This window comes from Pan paniscus, chromosome 5, assembly GCF_029289425.2.
Source record: "Pan paniscus chromosome 5, NHGRI_mPanPan1-v2.0_pri, whole genome shotgun sequence".
Taxonomy (NCBI): domain Eukaryota; kingdom Metazoa; phylum Chordata; class Mammalia; order Primates; family Hominidae; genus Pan; species Pan paniscus.
Window position 1 is genome coordinate 42,516,452 of NC_073254.2, and position 17,580 is coordinate 42,534,031.

The 17,580-nt window shown below is 45.6% G+C and overlaps 1 protein-coding gene across 1 annotated transcript; it reads right to left on the reverse strand.

Annotated features, from left to right (window-relative positions):
• Positions 1 to 340: 340 nt before the first annotated feature.
• LOC100990354 (histone H3.1-like) lies at positions 341 to 17,390 on the reverse strand. Its single transcript, XM_003829696.6, has 2 exons — positions 16,919 to 17,390; positions 341 to 670 (listed from the first exon to the last, which is right to left on the reverse strand). The coding sequence occupies exons 1-2, from the start codon at positions 17,243 to 17,245 to the stop codon at positions 341 to 343; spliced, it is 657 nt and encodes a 218-aa protein (XP_003829744.2). The 5' UTR covers positions 17,246 to 17,390.
• Positions 17,391 to 17,580: the final 190 nt, after the last annotated feature.

Genomic DNA, 17,580 nt, shown 5'->3' on the forward strand with positions numbered 1-17,580 from the left:
ACCACAGTGTCAGTTACACAGCCCTCGCATTTGTAGCGGTAAAGTAATCGATACAAGATAAATGAGACCGGCTGTTTCACTATGACTTTTGCAAAAGCCAGAGAGGAGTTATAGATTTGGCCGTGTATCAGAGAAGCCGTCACTTTTAACCACTAAGTAATGCTGAAAGGGGCACCGAACCTCAAACTTCAGCGACTGCTTATGTGGAATCGCTGATTTGCCAAAACTGCCATACGTTTAAGTGTTCTTAAGAAATTAACTGTCTTTAGTCTACAGCTCTTTCACAGACTTCATGGGTGGCCCTGAGAAGGGCCTTTGAGGAATCGTGTAAGTAAAACACTCAGCCGCCAAAGCCATAGAGGGTGCGGCCCTGGCGCTTGAGCGCGTAAACCACGTCCATGGCTGTGACTGTCTTGCGTTTGGCGTGCTCCGTGTAGGTAACTGCATCGCGGATTACATTCTCCAAAAACACTTTAAGAACTCCGCGTGTCTCCTCGTATATAAGGCCTGAGATGCGCTTAACGCCTCCACGCCGTGCCAGGCGTCGGATGGCGGGCTTGGTGATGCCCTGAATGTTGTCGCGCAAAACTTTGCGGTGGCGCTTAGCGCCTCCTTTGCCCAGACCCTTCCCGCCTTTGCCGCGCCCAGACATGTCTTGTACTAAACAAAATGCAACACGGCAAGCCTCGCAGCAGTAGTTTATATAGTAATAAATCGGACCTGATTGGGAACTCTCCACACCAGCTGCATCCGGTCGGCCGATTCACAGACCTTGCGCCCTGCCCACGACTTCAGGAAAAAATGGAAAGGGGGGTAGTTAAACTCCAGTTTCTAAAAATGATGCCCAGTTAAAAATTACTCAGCTCATCTTGCCCTTCTACAGTGTTTTAGGCTGACCACCGCTGCATTCCATTGTCTGGGTCTTTGCAGCCTGTTTTTCCTGTCACCTCTTAGCATCGATTGTTCTAGTGCTTTGTGGCTGCTGGAATCAAATGGCGCCATCTCTAGAGGGGTAATCACAGTCGTTTCGGGCATTTGTGAAATAGCGTGTAGAAACTGCTTCCGTACAAACTCGAAGTGATCAGCCTATGGAGTGGCTGACTGCAAAAGACGACGCCTGATGATAGCTCCAAGGTGGGATTCCTCACCTTTCTCAAATTTGGTTCTCTTATTCTTTTCCTTACATTTTACTCTTTCTGTAGCTGCCCTTTCTGTTCCTTTCTCTCCCTCGCCAACCACATTTTTGGGGCAAGAACTGACTTTCTATTTTTTTCCTCATTCCACCTAGAAACACTTCAGGAAACTGTTTGAGAAAGAAAGGTGGCTTTTACCCTGTATTTCCTTAGAATGGTGAAGGTGCCGCTTGAGCTCCCTCATGTTCCTCTTTTCTGTTGAAGTAGGAAATCAGCTGTGCCCAGAAACCCTGTCTTTTACATTTACAAATAAAGTGCAGGAGGGAAAGACCGAGGATGACTTTATTCCAAGAAAAAGAGTTTCAAATGGCCGGACGTGGTGGCTCACGCCTGTAATCCCAGCCAGAAGGGAGGCCGATGCATGTGGATCACAAGGTCAGGAGTTCGAGACCAGCCTGGCTAAGATGGCGAAACCCCTTCTCTACTAAAAATAAAGAAAATTGGCCGGGCGTGGTGGAGGGCGCCCATAATCCCAGCTACTCAGGAGGTTGAGGCAAGAAAATCGCTTGAACGCAGAAGGCGGAGGTTGCAGTGAGCCAAGATCGAGCCCCTGCACTCCATGCACTCCAGCCTGGGCAACAAAGTAAGAGTCCGTCTCAAAAAAAAGTTTCAAATAAATGTTGTGTGACCTTCCTGACCTAGGCTGGCTTTGCCTTGCCCTGCCTTCCAGCTATCAGATTTCGTTTCTCAGTAATGTTTACCTTTTATATTTCAAATGTGTATGATTATTTACCCCTTTAGCAAATATCTAATTTTATTCTAAAAATCAGTCTCTGCAAGTACATTATGAACTACTCTATGATTACTGTATGTGCAAAACATTACATACTCATGTTGTAATAGTTAATCAGTTTCTCACTGAGCTAGGCTGGCCTCTTTTTCCTTTTTTTTTTTTTTTTTTTTTTGACAGAGTTTTGGTCTTGTCACCCCAGGCTGGAGTGCAATGGCGAGTTCTCTGCTCACTGCAATCTCCCCCTCACGGGTTCAAGCGATTCTCCGCCTCCCGGATTCAAGCGATTCTTCAGCCTTAGCCTCCTAAGTAGCTGGGATTAAAGGCACCCACCACTACGCTCGGCTAATTTTTGTATTTTTAGTAGAGACGGGGTTTTGCCGTTTTGGCCAGGCTGGTCTCGAACTCCTGACCTCACGTGATCCGCCCACCTCGGCCTCCCAAAGTGCTGGGATTACAGGCGCGAGCCACTGCTCCCGGCCTTATTTTTTGTATTTTTAGTAGAGATGGGGTTTCAGCGTGTTAGCCTGGATGGTCCCTATCTCCTGACCTGGTGATCCACCTGCCTCGGCCACCCAAAGTGCTGGGATTACAAGCGTGAGCCATCGCGCCCGGCGGTTAACCTCTTTTTTGTTATTAGTTCAGGCTGTGACCCTTATGGTCTCACAACTTCTGTACCCTACAGCATTGACATCTGTGTTTTTCAGAGGTGTAAATTCTTTTTTTTTTTTTTTTTTTTTTTTGAGGCAGGCTCTTGGTCTGTCACCAAGGCTGGAGTGCGATCTTCCCACCTCAGCCTCCCCAGATCCTGGGACTACAGGTGTGAGCCACCACCCATTCCCGGCTAATTTTTGTATTTCTTGCAGAGATGGGGTTCCACCATGTTGTCCAGGCTGGTCTCAAACTCCTGGGCTCAAGCAATCCACCTGCCTCGGCCTTCCGACGTGCTGGGATTACAGGTGTGAGCCACCACATCCAGTCCCTACTAAATTTTCTATGTTAAATCATTAAATCAGATACTTTATTAGTTCTCTTCTCCTACCAGCATGCAAACAAATAGAAGATTTTTTAATTTAAAAAGAAAGTTTGTTTCATTTAAATTAAGTACTTTTTAAATGACTCCTTTTTGTTTTCCTCACATGATAATGTTAATTGAAATGACAGTTGCTCAGTATATCCTTGTTGTTTAATCGGGATAAATTGTGTATTCTCTTCACGTTAAAAAAGAGTGGTACTGCCCTAGGCAGGTGGATCTCTTGAGGCCAGGAGAGTGAGACTAGCCTGCCCAACATGATGAAACCTCGTCTCTACTAAAACACAAAAAATTAACTGGGCATGGTGGCCTGTGCTTGTAACCTCAGTTACTCGCGAGGTTGAGGCACAAGAATCAGTTGAACCCAGGATGCAGAGGTTACAGTGAGCCAATATTGCACCATTGCACTCCAGCCTGAGTGACAGAGCAAGAAGCTGTCTAAAAAAAAAAAAACAAAAAAAAAAAAAAAAAAAAGTTGTACTTCTACCATGCTTCAAGATTGACTAGAAAAAAAGAAAACAAAAGAAATAAATAATAGAAATTAAAAAGATATTTTAAAAAGAGATTTAAAAGATTTACTTTTCCTGGCCAGGTGCGGTGGCTCACGCCTGTAATCCCAGCACTTTGGGAGGCTGAGGCGGGCAGATCACCAGGTCAGGAGATTGATACCATCCTGGCTAACAGAGTGAAACCCTGTCTCTACTAAAAATACAAAAAATTAGCCGGGCGTAGTGGCACGCACCTGTAGTCCCATCTATTCTGGTGGCTGAGGCAGGAGAATCGCTTGAACCCTGGAGGCGGAGGTTGCAGTGAGCCGAGATCGCGCCACTACACTCCAGCCTGGCCGACAGAGCGAGACTCCGTCTCAAAATAAAAATAAAAAAAACTTTTACTTTTCCAAGAGAAATGTTGCCAATGTTTTCATTTCCATATAATTCTTTCTATGCTTAAGCAAATGAATGAATGAAGTGTGCTTATCTTTTCGATGTTCTGAGGGATGCTTGCTGATCTGCAGTTGTCTCTGACAGTTTCTTAATGTCCTTACTTTAGAGTATTTTAACCGCCAAGTTTGCCCCTGCCTAGACAGAGCCGATTTATCAAGACAGGGGAATTGGAATAGAGAAAGAGTAACTCACGCAGAGCCAGGCATTCGGGGAGTACAGTTTTGTTTTTTAGCGGTAGCAAGGTTTATTGTGAAGAGCGAAAAGGACAAAGCTTCCACAGCATGGAAGGGGATCCGAGGGGGTTGCCCGGGGAGTACAATTTTTTTTTTTTTAGGTTTTTTAAACCCACTTTTATTAATTAATTGTAAGTAATATAAATATTCCAAAAATTTAAACAGACACTTAATGGTGTCCTGCATTACAAGTTTTTGAATACAACAAATCTATCAAACCATGAATCTGTAAGCAAGGTAGTCAGAATCTCATAGCCCACTCACAGTGGGAAGCAGATCCCCTACCCTCCAAATGGCATCTTGAAGGGGGAAAGTGGCACAAAATGGAATATGATAAGCAAAAAAGCTGACGAGGCCCAAAGAGGAAGGTCCACTCCAGGAGCAGGCCCTACAACGTTAAAAGAATGGGGCAGCTGGCCCGACCTCTGGCCTCCTCTTCCCTGGCTCAATGTAGATATTTACCAGCATTTAGAAAAAAGGATAAAAAGACAGAACTAAACCCCTGTTTAGGAAAAAGGGACCAAGGGACAGCAGTGGTTAAGTCATCCACTGAGGACCTGAAGGGGAAAATGGACTTACCTTTCTCATATATTTGGCCTGGCTAGGACACTGGGTGCCAGACAGCCTTCTGAGGGTATTTTCTTTCTAAATGAAGCCTCAGGAACAGGTAGGGGCAGCAGAATAGAATAGCATCCATTTCCCAGGGAAAGACTGACTTTACATAGCACAAAGCAGCATCTGGGCCACTGTTGCCAGAGGTGAGTTTATACATTTACAAAATGCTTAAAATCTTTGGGAAGCAGGAGGAAGCTAAACAGAAGGTCCCAGGTTAACTGAAGGCAAATTCACTCAACCTCTCTAGTAAGGGACCCATGGGCTACCGAGCGTCCCCTCTACAATGTGCAGAGTGGAAACGCTTACCTGACCCTTTTCCAAACTGGTCCTGTATCCAAAGCTCCCCCTATGAGAGGGACACGAACATCAGGCTTTTGATTTAGAAGCCCAATCAGAGAGACACAGTGTGTCCCTGAAGAGGCACCTTAAAGGAACTGAACCTGGCAGGTAGGCAGATTCCTGGCATGGCTTGAATTGATGCTGACCAGGCATGGTGGCCTATTGCCTCCTGAAGACCAGTCTCAAGTGGGAGGGGCTGATGGTGGGAAGCCCTAGAAGAGAGTCTGGGATGAAGCGGCCTCCTCCCTGTCTTGCCCTCCAAAATTGAGTCTGGCCTGATTCCTTTGAGGAGCAAATTTTACAATCATCCCTCGCCCTAACACACGGTGAAACTGGAAACCCGACAGCAAATAATGACTAGGCTGGCTCTGGTCCACATGAACAGACCCTGGCTAGGTTTGGCTGAGTAGCTTCTCTGGGGCAAGTGGGAATGGCATTGCTGTGGGGGAGTTGCAGGTGGGCAGGCAGGGTTCTGATGGGAGTGAGGCCTAGAAAGCAGGGGCTTCATGCAGATGCAGCAGGGACACTCCCACCAAGCCATCCTGGGCTTTGGTCTTGGGTCCCACACCAAGCACTTGGACAAGCCTGTTAGGACAGGGGGTGGCACATGCTCTTCCTCCATCTGGAAAAACATGGAGATCCAAGGGAGGGTGGAAAGGGTCCTTGCAACTCAGTCAGCTTAGACCCTCTTATTGCTTATTTAGTCAGAAAAGCCTAGCTGGGACCAGATGGCAAAAGATTTGGCCAAGGGCTAACCCTTAGGGTGGGGCTTGGAAGAGAGGCCCCTCCTGCAATATTAGGATAGCAGCCTAGGTCAGGCCTTGGGTCCGAAGCCACAGCTGGCTCTAAAAGTCTGAGCTCCTGCTTTCCTTCAAGAGACGGTATATTTCTGGCTAGCACATGGGATCGTTCTCCCTTTAGGTACACCGGGACCCCACAGGCACCGGGGAGTGATGCTGGCGGAAATGGCCACACGAGTTCTGGGGACTCTGTTCCACTTTATGATTCCAAAGAGAAAGACAAGGCCTTATAACCTTGGGGCAAGGAGGGAAGGTGGCCCCACAATGCTAGAGAAAAATGCCAGCCAGCCACCGCTGAGAGCACCAAGCTGCTGCTCTACCGCCTGCTTTTCTCAAAACTTATTAGTTCCTGAGGCTGGATCTAGGGTGTGGCAATGGAAGGGATGATGGGGAAAAGTCCTGAGTGGGTGGTGTCCCTGCACCTAAAGCAATTCACAAATGTTTTGTGATACCTGCCTCCAGGGAACACAAAGATGGGAATAGGAGCGCCCTCCCACCCCAGGAGGAGGGAGGGAGGGAGGAGAGAACCCCACTCACCCCACGGAGGCCACAAATAAGGCAGTGATGCTGAGGTGGGGCTCCTTTTTGGGAGGCCCCTTGTGCTCCCAATTACAGCAGCACTTCCTCTTGTTTTCCACCCTGGGAAAACTTCCATTTTGTGATGACTTTAATTTTAAAGCATTCACTATTAAGAACCTTTGAAAGCAGGAGACACCCAGAGTGCAGGTCTGAGGGGCTCACTCACTCCTGTTACCAGGGGCAGAAACCATGCGCATTAGGCTGGCAAATGGCAAGAACACTCATTCCCCCACAGCCCAGGAAGAGCAAGAGTTCTGAGGCCCTTAAGAGGAAAAGCAACAGCCAGGAAGGATGAAGGCTGGAACAGACAGAGCTCGGTACAGGACAGGCCCTGGAGGAACACACAACAGGAAAGAGCCCTGCCCAAGAAATGGGAGGAGCTGGGGCAGCTTAGTTCTTCCCAGCCTTTGGAACAGAAGTACAATTTTTAAGGGTAACTTGGTGGATGGGGAGAAGCCAGTGAGCCAGGAGTCCTGACTGGTCAGGGATGAAAGCATAGGGAGTCGAAGCTGTCTTCTGGCACTGAGTCGGTTCCTAGGTGGGGACTGCAAGATCAGATGAACCAGCTTATCGATCTGGGTGGTGCCAGCTGATTCATCAAGTGCAGGGTCTGCAAAACATCTCAAGTGCTGATCTTAAAAGCAGTTTAGGGAGGGTCTGAATATTGTAGCCTCCAGCTGCATGTCTCCTAAACCATAATTTCTAATCTTGTGGCTCATGTTTGTGTCTAGTCCCCAAGCAAGAAGGAGGTCTTCTCTGGGAAAGGGCTGTTATGGTCTTTGGTTTTTTGTTTTTTGAGACGGAGTCTCACTCTGTCACCCAGGCTGGAGTGGAGTGGCGCGATCTCGGCTCTCTGCAAACTCTGCCACCCAGGTTCATGTGATTCTCCTGCCTCAGCCTCCCGAGTAGCTGGGATTACAGGCGACTGCCACCGCATCTGGCTAATTTTTGTAGTTTTACCAAAGACGGGATTTCACCATCTTGGCCAGGCTGGTCTTGAACTCCTGACCTCGTGATCCACCTGCCTAGGCCTCCCAAAGTGCTGGGCTTACTATGAACTATGTTTCTCCCAAAGTTAGTTCAGCCTATGCCCAGGAATGAACAACGACAGCCAGGAGGTTAGAAGCAAGATGGAGTTGATTAAGATAGATCTCTTTCACTGTCATAATTTTGCAAAGATGGTTGCAGTGTTGGCCTCAATCCTTTTTAATATAGTTAAAAATTTCCATCTGATATGCCACCTATTTATCTCATTGACACCCAGTTTTGTTTGTTTTGCTTAAGGCTTTAGAATTGGTTGATTGATAGGTTGTGTTTTACATGGCTTTTTCCCCCTCTTTGGTCTTCATCCACAAATTGTTTATTAGTACTTATAGTTCTCACTTCTCCTGTCCCCCTACACACACATAAACACACCACACACACAAAGACACACACACACACACATACATATATATATATAAAACACAGTGAGACGCTGTCTCAAAACAAAACACCATTTGCTATTCAGTCTTTTCCTCTCCATTAATTTATTCTCTGAAATCTTGCATTCTACTTCATTGGCCTTTGCCAGGTCAGAAACTTAAACATGAGACATGGAAACATGAAGTTTTCCTTCTTCCTTGGCCCTGCCTCAGAGAAATCACCATCTCTGCTCTCATCCTCAAAGCATCTTTAAGTGTTTTTTTTTGTTTTTTGTTTTGTTTTTGTTTTGTTTTTTGAAACAGGGTCTCACTGTTGCCCAGGCTGGAGGGCAGTGGTGCGGTCTACGGCTCACTGCAACATCCGCCTCCTGGGTTCAAGCGATTCTCCTGCCTCAGCCTCCCAAGTAGCTGGGACGCGCACCACCATGCTCGGCTAATTTTTTTATTTTTTGGTAGAGACGGGGTTTCACCACGTTGGCCACGCTGGCCTCCAGCTCCTGACCTCAAGTGATCAGCCCACCTCGTCCTCCCAAAGTGCTGGGTTTACAAGCATGAGCCAATGCGCCCTGCCTGCATCTTTAAGCTTATAATACCCCCATGTGGTATTAAGAGCAATTAAGATGCCAGGTACGGTGATTTGGCCTATAGTCCCAGCAACTCCAGAGGCTGAGGGGGTAGTATTACTTGAGCCCAGGACTTCGATGTGTCAGTGAGCTACAATGGCACCACTGCACTTCAGCGTGGATGACAGAGTGAGACCCTGTCTCTAAAAAAGCAAAACAAAAAGACCAATTAAAGAACTTTGAAGATACAGAATCCACTGCCCTTCTTGATTTCTCTTTGTCTTACCGTGCCCTTTTATTATTATTATTATTATTATTTGAGACAGATTTTGCTCTTGTTGCCTAGGCTCCAGTGCAATGGTGGATCTCAAGGGATTCTCCTGCTTCAGCCTCCCGAGTAGCTGGGATTACAGGTATGCACCACCATGCCTGGCTAATTTTGTATTTTCAGTAGAGATGTGGTTTCTCCATGTTGGTCAGGCTGGACTCCAACTCCCGACCTCAGATGATCCACCTGCCTCAGCCTCCCAAAGTGCGGGGATCTCAGGCGTGAGCCAGCGAGACCGCCCTCCGCCCTCTTGCCTGACGTTTACTATGCCATATGTTCCATATTCTTTGAGTGCTTATGGCTTTGGTTTTTTGGAGACGGAGTCTCGCTCTGTTACCCAGGCTAGAGTGCAGTGGCGCAATGTCTGCTCACTGCAACCTCCGCCTCCCAGGTTCAAGCAATTCTGCCTCAGCCTCCCGAGTAGCTGGGACTACGGTCGCCACACTCTGCTAATTTTTTGTATTTTTAGTAGAGACGGGGTTTCACCGTTTTGCCCAGGCTGGTCTCGAACTCCTGAGCTCAGTCAACCCACCCAAAGTGCTAGAATTACAGGCGCGAGCCACCGCGTCTAGCCGAGTGCTTATGGTTTTAAAACTGACTTGCAAAACTCTTTATCAGGAAACCTCTTAGTTTCTCCTGAAAGTCTTTCAACCTATCATTGAAAGGGTCAGAATTTAGTTGTAAAGAATTTATTTGGCTGGGCGTGGTGGCTCACACCTGTAATCCCATCACATTGGAAGGCAAAGGCGGGAATGTCAGAGGCGTGTGAACCAGATCAACACCATCTTAAATAGGAGCTGGTAAAATAAGGCTGAAACCTCCTGGGCTGCATTCCTAGACGGTTAAAGCATTTTAAGTCACAGCATGAGATAGGAAGTCAGCACAAAATACAGGCCATAAAGACCTTGCTAATAAAGCAGATTGCAGTAAAGGAGCCAGCCAAAACCAAAATGGTGATGAGAGTGACCTCTGGTCGTCCTCACTGCTGCACTCCCACTAGGGTCATGACAATTTACAAATGCCATGGTAACGTCAGAAAGTTACCCTATATGGTCTAAAGAGGGGAGGCATGAATAATCCACCTCTTGTTTAGCATATCATCAAGAAATAACCATAAAAATGGGCAAGCAGCAGCCCTCAGGGCTGCTCTATGGAGTAGCCATTCTTTTATTCCTTTACTTTCTTAATAAACTTGCTTTCACTTTGCACTGCAGACTTGTCCTGAATTTTTTCTTGCAAGAGATCCAAGAACCCTCTCTTGGGGTCTGTATTGGGAAGCCTTTCTTTAACAGGAGGATCGCTTGAGCCCAGGAGTTCAGACCAGCCTACCAGCCTGGGCAACATAGCAAGACCCCTGTCTCTATTAAGAAGAATTTTTTTTTTAAGTTTATTCAAACGAAAGCTGGGAATAGCCATTTGGAAAACAGACTCCAGGATCAATGGAATCAATCAGAGCTCCAAAGATAAAACTAAAGATCTTGCTTATATAGATAGAAAACAAAGAAATTTAGTAGAATTTTAAGTTTCTGTACAAAGGTGGCTTACGAGGTACAATTTGATTAGTTACAGCTTGTTTTTATTTTCTTTCACATTTAAAAGAGTATATTTAAAATTCCATCTTATACAATATGATAGTGACGAAGTCTTTGTGTAAGAGAGAAAACAGGGAAGTTCATCTATAATAAGAATCAATAGTGAAGAGGTAAGGGGTCTTCCCTGGTGTCCTGTAGTCATTTACAACGTTTTACCACAAAAGGCAGATTTATAAGAGAAAAGCCTTACAAATGTGTTAACATGCACATGGGAAACAACTACAGAGTATTTACCCACTTCCCAACAGTGTACAAAGGTTTACAAACATTCTTCTTGTTTTTTTTTTTTTAGATGGAGTCTCGCTTTGTTGCCCAGGCTGGAGTGCAGTGGCGCGATCTTGGCTCACTGCAAGCTCCACCTCCCAGGTTCACGCCATTCTCCTGCCTCGGCCTCCGGAATAGCTGGGACTACAGGCACCCGCCACCACGCCCAGCTAATTTTTTGTAATTTTTAGTAGAGACAGGGTTTCACCATGTTAACCAGGATGGTCTCGATCTCCTGACCTCGTGATCCACCCGCCTCGGCCTCCCAAAGTGCTGGGATTACAGGCGTGAGCCACTGCACCCGGCCTACAAACATTCTTAAGCTAGAAAAAGGTTACAGAAAGAATGAGAGCTTGGGTCATAGCTAAACAAGTTACCGGCGGGTTGTGAGAAGAGGGATTCTGTTGAGGAACAATAAATGATTACTAGGTAGAATGAGTGGACTGGGGAAAAGAGATTAACTTGTAAATAGTTCTCTTTGGAATTTGAGTGCTCCTGGGAGACAACATTATCTTGTAAAAGGGTCTGTTCAGGTATGGTTACTTTTTTCTTTTTTTTTTTTTTTTTGAGTCGGAGTTTCACTCTTGTCACCCAGGCTGGAGTGCAATGGCGCAATCTCGGCTCACCACAACCTCTGCCTCCCGGGTTCAAGCGATTTTCCTTCCTCAGCCTCCTGAGTAGCTGAGATTACAGGCATGCGCCACCACGCCCAGCTAATTTTTTGTATTTTTAGTAGGGACGGGGTTTCTCCATGCTGGTCAGGCTTGTCTTGAACTCCCGACCTCAGGTGATCCGCCCACCTCGGCCTCCCAAAGTGCTGGGATTACAGGCGTGAGCCACCGCTCCCGGTCAATGGTTACATTCTTGATATTTTTTTTCTATAATAGGTAATGAGATTACAGGGAAGAGAATAAAAAACAATTGTTCTCGTTGGTGGGCTGGGACATTAGGCAGATAAAAGAACTTCAGAGAACAACTTCATCCAGTGCTTTGAGATAGAGGATTTAGAGATTTTGGAAGGCATGGTCAGAGAGAACTTGAAGCTTCTTCAGTTCAGCATGTCAACCCACAATATTTTTGGTTATTAGTTTCTGAGCCTCAAGAAGATGTAACTGTCATGAGGTCTTGAGCATCATCTGGTCTGAGTTAGGTAAAGGACAGTGAAGGAGGCAGATAATGCACAACTAAGATCAGTGATTGGAAGTGGGGAGGTCTGATCTCTGCTAGACATTTACAGAACAAGAACAATGAGGAAAAGAGTTAAACTATAATCTGAGAAGCAGAATTGAAAATATGCTACATGAATCAGTCTTCAGGGCTTAAGTTCCCCTTTGGCATAATAAATTTAGAAGTCACTCAAATTTTATTTATTTATTTTTATTTTTGAGATGGAGTCTCACTGTCACTAGGCTAGAGTGCAATGGCACGGTCTCAACTCACTGCAACCTCCACCCCTCTGGTTCAAGCGATTCTCCTGCCTCAGCCCGAGTATACAGGCGCGCGCCACCATGCGCAGCTAATTTTTTGTATTTTTAGTAGAGACGGGGTTTCACCATGTTGGCCAGAGTGGCCTCCATCTCTTGACCTCGTGATCTGCCTGCCTCTGCCTCCCAAAGTGCTGGGCTCACAAGCATAAGCCACCGCGCCCAGCCCTTTTCTTTTACAGTATGAATTGAGTGGCAACAGTAAGGTTGATGGGGTCTTGAGTTCAGCTCTTGTTTTTGACGTTTGCTTATATCTTGACCTCAGAAAAGAGAGCATTTGTTAGTATTCATCCACTATATTTTACTTATTCATTCACTTAAATTACCTCTACTTTCATGTTATTACAAATATCACTTTGATGAATATTCTTGATATGTCCTCATATGGGTCTATAGGAGAGTTTTCTTGGAGCATAGGCCTGGGCACAGAAGGAATGGTTCTCCAAAATGTCTTTTGCAAAGCCACCATCAGTAAACCACCACATGAGAGTGTTTCTCCATCTCCCATCCAACACTAAGTTATACCCAGTGCTATAAACTGAAAGTTTGTGTCCTCACAAAATTCAGTGTTGAAGCCTAGTCTCCAATGTGGCGATATTAGATGTGGCCTTTGGGGGGCGATTAGGTCAATTTCCCAAGAGAATTATTTACAATTAATCTCTGTTCTCCAAGCCATTTATTCTCCCTACTAATTATTTATTGCCCGTAAACAAAATTACCTATATTTCCCATCTTTCCTCTCCCTTCTGAAATAAGGCTATATAAGTATTTGGGCCTTACTGGGATATTGGATGATCACTCAGTGATTCTCTCCCATGTATACATCATAAATTCATTTGCCATTTCTCTTATTAATCTGCACTTTGTGAGATGATTTTTCAGTGAAACTTCAGAGGGCAAAGGGGAAGTTTTTCTCTTGTTTCTCTACACTACTTATGTAGATTAAAATTTTAATGTAGCTTGTACTAGTTTCTGAGAAAATTCAGTATTTCTAGTCTTGTGCAGATAACAAACCTTATTATTATCAGCAGATAAATAGAAAAACATGTTTTTTACATTTTAGAATCTTTTTTTTTTTTTTTTTGAAGCCGAGTCTCACTCTGTTGCCCAGGCTGGAGTGCAGTGGTAAAATCTTGGCTCACTGCAACCTCTGCCCAGGCTGGAGTGCAATGGTGCAATCTTGGCTCACTGCAACCTCTGCCTCGTGGGTTCAAGCGATTCTCTCGCCTCAGCCTCCTGAGTAGCTGGGATTACAGGTGCGTGTCACCCCATCCGGCTCATTTTTGTATTTTTAGTAGAGACAGGGTTTTGTCGTCATGTTGGCTAGGCTGGTCTCAAACTCCTGACCTCAGGTGATCCACTCACCTTGGCGTCCGAAAGTGCTGGGATTACATGCCTGAGCCACCGGGTCAGGCCTAGAATCTCTTTCATATTGAGAACCATATTTTTGGGAAACAGTTTTTGTAGCAGATTCCATTTGAGTGGAAATCTACAGAAGTTTTATTTATAGGCTGGGCGCGGTGGCTTACGCCTGTAATCCCAGCACTTTGGGAGGCCGAGGCGGGGAGATCACGAGGTCAGGAGATCGAGACCATCCTGGCTAACATGGTGAAACCCTGCCTCTACTAAAAATACAAAAAAATTAGCCGGGCATGGTGGCGGGCGCCTGCAACTTGGGAGGCTGAGGCAGGAGAATGGCGTGAACCCAGGAGGCGTAGCTTGCAATGAGCTGAGATTGTGCCACTGCACTCCAGCCTGGGTGATAGAGCAAGACTCTGTCTCAAAAAAAAAAAAAAAGTTTTATTTATATTTTCGGTGACTTTGCTTGCTGTCTTGTTTTATACCCTTTCAGGGCTTCAACACTTCTGGGGAAGAAGGAATGGTTCTGAAGCATTTATTCTCATCTTTTCTGCCTCCTAAACAAAAATGTTTCCTGTTTTGGAACACAAGATTGGAAAATGTTGCTTTATGAAGCAGAAGCTAACCGAAATCATAAAAATAAATAAATATAAAATAAAAAATAAGAAAGACTGGCCATTAGCAGAAGTGACATCATTAAAGTGATTTGTTTCTGTGTTACTGATCAAACTGGATTATTTCCCAAATCTTGACCAGTGACAAGAGTGACTTCTCAATCCAATCTTATCAGAGAATTTAGGTGTATTTCCCCATTTCTGAGGGTGAAGGTCGTTTTAAACTTCTGCTTTGATTTCTGAAGTTTCAATAATTTGAGTCTCTGGAATTAACCAACAGTAGAAAGATAAACAGGAAAAAAAAAGGCATACAAATTATTTATTACCTGCATATGCACAGGAGCCTCACAAAATACAATACTCCAAGAAATGATACCGGTGGGCTAGGGGAGGTACCCAAATGCCATTAGGATGTTGATCCCAGCCAGTGTCCAGGCCCTTGCCACTGCTGCCAGAAAGAATCCAAGGACAAGTCAGAAAAAGTACAGAGGTTTATTGCAAAGTGAAAAATACATGCTCAAGGAAGGGAAGTGCAGGCTTACTCAAGAGAGTCAGTCTTGCCCAGGAGTGATTGGGGCTTCTATCTTTATGGGTTTCTTTAACCAAGGGGTGGAATATCCATGAAGATTTCTGGAAAAGGGTGACAATTTCTCAGAACTGTGGTGCCATCCATTTTTCCATGAAATATGGGTGTTCTTGGAACTGTCATGGCGTTGGTGGATGTCTGATTTGTATGTTAATAAGTGTATAATAAGGTCCCAGGTGAAAGCTAGGTCAAATCCAGTGCCATGTTGGGTCAAGTAGGACTTAGCCAGCTTGGCAAACATTTGGGTTTTCAGGGTCTTTTTGGCTCCTAGCTTGTGCAGCTATTTCAACAGTTTCCTTTTTGCTAGTCATGTGAAACTACTGCATGGAATCTTCTATTCTCTTGTGACCACCCTATATTATTTCTCTCTCAGAAGGGCCAAATAATTGACGTTTTTATGCCATTCTGAGACTACAGAAAAAAAAAGGTCTTGAGACTTCTGGGGGTTTGGAGGAGGTGGTGACACATGTTGGAGGAGGGTGAGGGAGGAAAGGCAAAGGCACCAGGGAAGGAAAGGCAAAGGTTTTCTTGTTATGTAGATAAAGTCTCTCAGGTAATCGCAGAATAGCTGACAGCCTGTGACAAAGTAGTTTTCTCTCCTTTGAGTCAGTCTTAGATTCCTCTTTAGGCAGGAAAGGGAGCCTCAGAGAAAGCCAGTACTTGCATCCACTGTTTACTAATGTAGATTTCCTTGATAGGTATACATTTCTTTTACAAAAAAGAGCTTTTCAGAGCTATTCCTATTTCTGCAGTTTCTCTGAATAGCCATCTTGAAATACGACAAAGTATACTTCGGGGTGGCATATTTTAGTCTCCCACAAGAGCCACTCCAAACTAAGATTCAGAGATAAAATCAGGTTCAATAAATATTTTTTGTGTACCTAATGTGTTTTCTGGGGCACTGTCCAAGGCCCTAGAATATATTACTGCATTTAACCTTTAAAGCAGTCTCTTGAGGAAAGTAAAGTGAAGGAAATAAAAATATTTTACCCCAAAAGATATTTCTTTGCCCTATTTTGAAATGGCTGCCTCAGGGCCCGGAGACCGATGAGGCCCTGCAAATCAGTCTTTTGTGGGGGAAATTTCCATTTGTTGCCAGGCTTTCCCTTTCTAGTCCTTTCCTGGATCTAGGAGAGATTAACTGAGAGTCTGATCCTTTTTTATTTTTATTTTTTAAGAGACCGTCTTGCTCTGTCACCCAGGCTGGAGTGCAATTGTGCAATCATAGTTCACTGCATCCTTGAACTCGTGGGCTCAGGCAATCTTCCTGCCTCAGCCTTCTGAGCAGCTAGAACTACAGTTGTGCGCTGCAACACCCACCTTTCTTTTTATTTGTTTTTCGTAGAGACAGGATTTTGCTGTTACCCAGGCTGATCTCAAACTCCTGGGCTCAGGGAATCCTCCTTCCACTGCCTCCCAAAGTGGAGGGCATGAGCCACCACGCCCACCCTGACAAGAGACATTTACCATCTATTTTTTCTGAGGACTACTAGCTGTGTGTTTTCATCTACATAACAAGACCCGCCCCCCTTGCTAGCCAAGTCTCTTCCTTTCTCCCTCCTATAATCTGTTTTCCCAGGTTCCAAGCTTGCACTCTTTCTATAATCTCAAGGTGATATATAAACTTCTGTATCTCATTGGTGGGTGGGTCCTCATTTTGAAGTCTCCCGTGTCTATGTGCTAAATCAACCGGCCTCATGTCCGTGATTTTCAGCAAGCTTCCAGGGGACCCAAGGGAAGTGCCCGTTTCAGTTAAAAATGGCATCTCATTTAACCTGTAATCTAATTGTTAGTTATGGGGTTCTGGAGATGCTATCCCCAAAGGACAGCATGTGCAGGAAGGACTTTGGCTTTCCCCTTGAAGCGGATTGACCTTGGATATAGATTTGCTGACTTTCCTCGGAGAAAGTGAGACCCTTGTGAGATGGGTCACAGAGGACAAGTGAAAAGGACCGTCTTAGAAGACAAAGGACACTGCAAGGAATCAGAATGAACAACCCTTGACGACTTTCCGCCAGTTTATCCCTGCTTTAAAGTTGATTTAAGACAGTCGACCAATGGTGTGACAGCTATCCTCAGTGAGAACGTAAGTGGCTCTGAAAAGAGCCTTTGGAAGCTTGGAAGCAAGTAAGAAACCCAAGATAGAGCAGGGGATTATGCTCGCTCGCCACGGATACGACGCGCAAGCTGGATGTCCTTAGGCATAATAGTGACGCGCTTGGCGTGAATAGCACAGAGGTTGGTGTCTTCAAAGAGCCCCACCAGATAGGCCTCGCACGCCTCTTGCAGCGCCATCACCGCCGAGCTCTGGAAACGAAGGTCGGTTTTGAAATCCTGCGCGATTTCTCGCACCAGGCGCTGAAATGGCAGTTTGCGGATGAGCAGCTCAGTCGACTTCTGATAACGGCGGATCTCGCGCAAGGCCACGGTGCCTGGCCTGTAGCGGTGGGGCTTCTTCACACCGCCAGTCGCTGGAGCGCTTTTGCGCGCTGCCTTGGTGGCCAGCTGCTTCCGCGGTGCCTTGCCGCCGGTAGACTTGCGAGCTGTCTGCTTCGTCCGGGCCATAGTTGAGAAAGCTATGCTCTGAAAGCAAGCAGCTGAATGAGCAGTGGCTTCTACCAGAATTTATAACGATGATCTGATCCTGATTGGTCAGAACTGTTGTAGGAAAAACCTGGTTGGTTGTTAATACTATCTTCATTTGGTTCCTGCCACTTTTTTTTTTTTTTTCACCTGACGGCTTCTAATTCTGTCGCCTAGGCTGGAGTGTGGTGGCGCGATCTCAGCTCACTGCAACCTCCGCCTCCCGGGTTCAAGCGATTCCGCCTCAGCCTCCGGAGTAGCTGGGACTACAGGCACTTGCCACGACGCCCGGCTAATTTTTTTTAGTAGAGAAGGGG

Excerpts from the sequence above, each read along its gene's own strand:
- LOC100990354 (XM_003829696.6), bottom strand. The coding sequence starts at position 17,245 with ATGGCCCGGACGAAGCAGACAGCTCGCAAGTCTACCGGCGGCAAGGCA. Across the intron at positions 671-16,918 it reads GGCTCTTTGAAGACACCAAC|TTTTGTTTAGTACAAGACAT; the intron begins CTCTGTGCTATT and ends TGCCGTGTTGCA.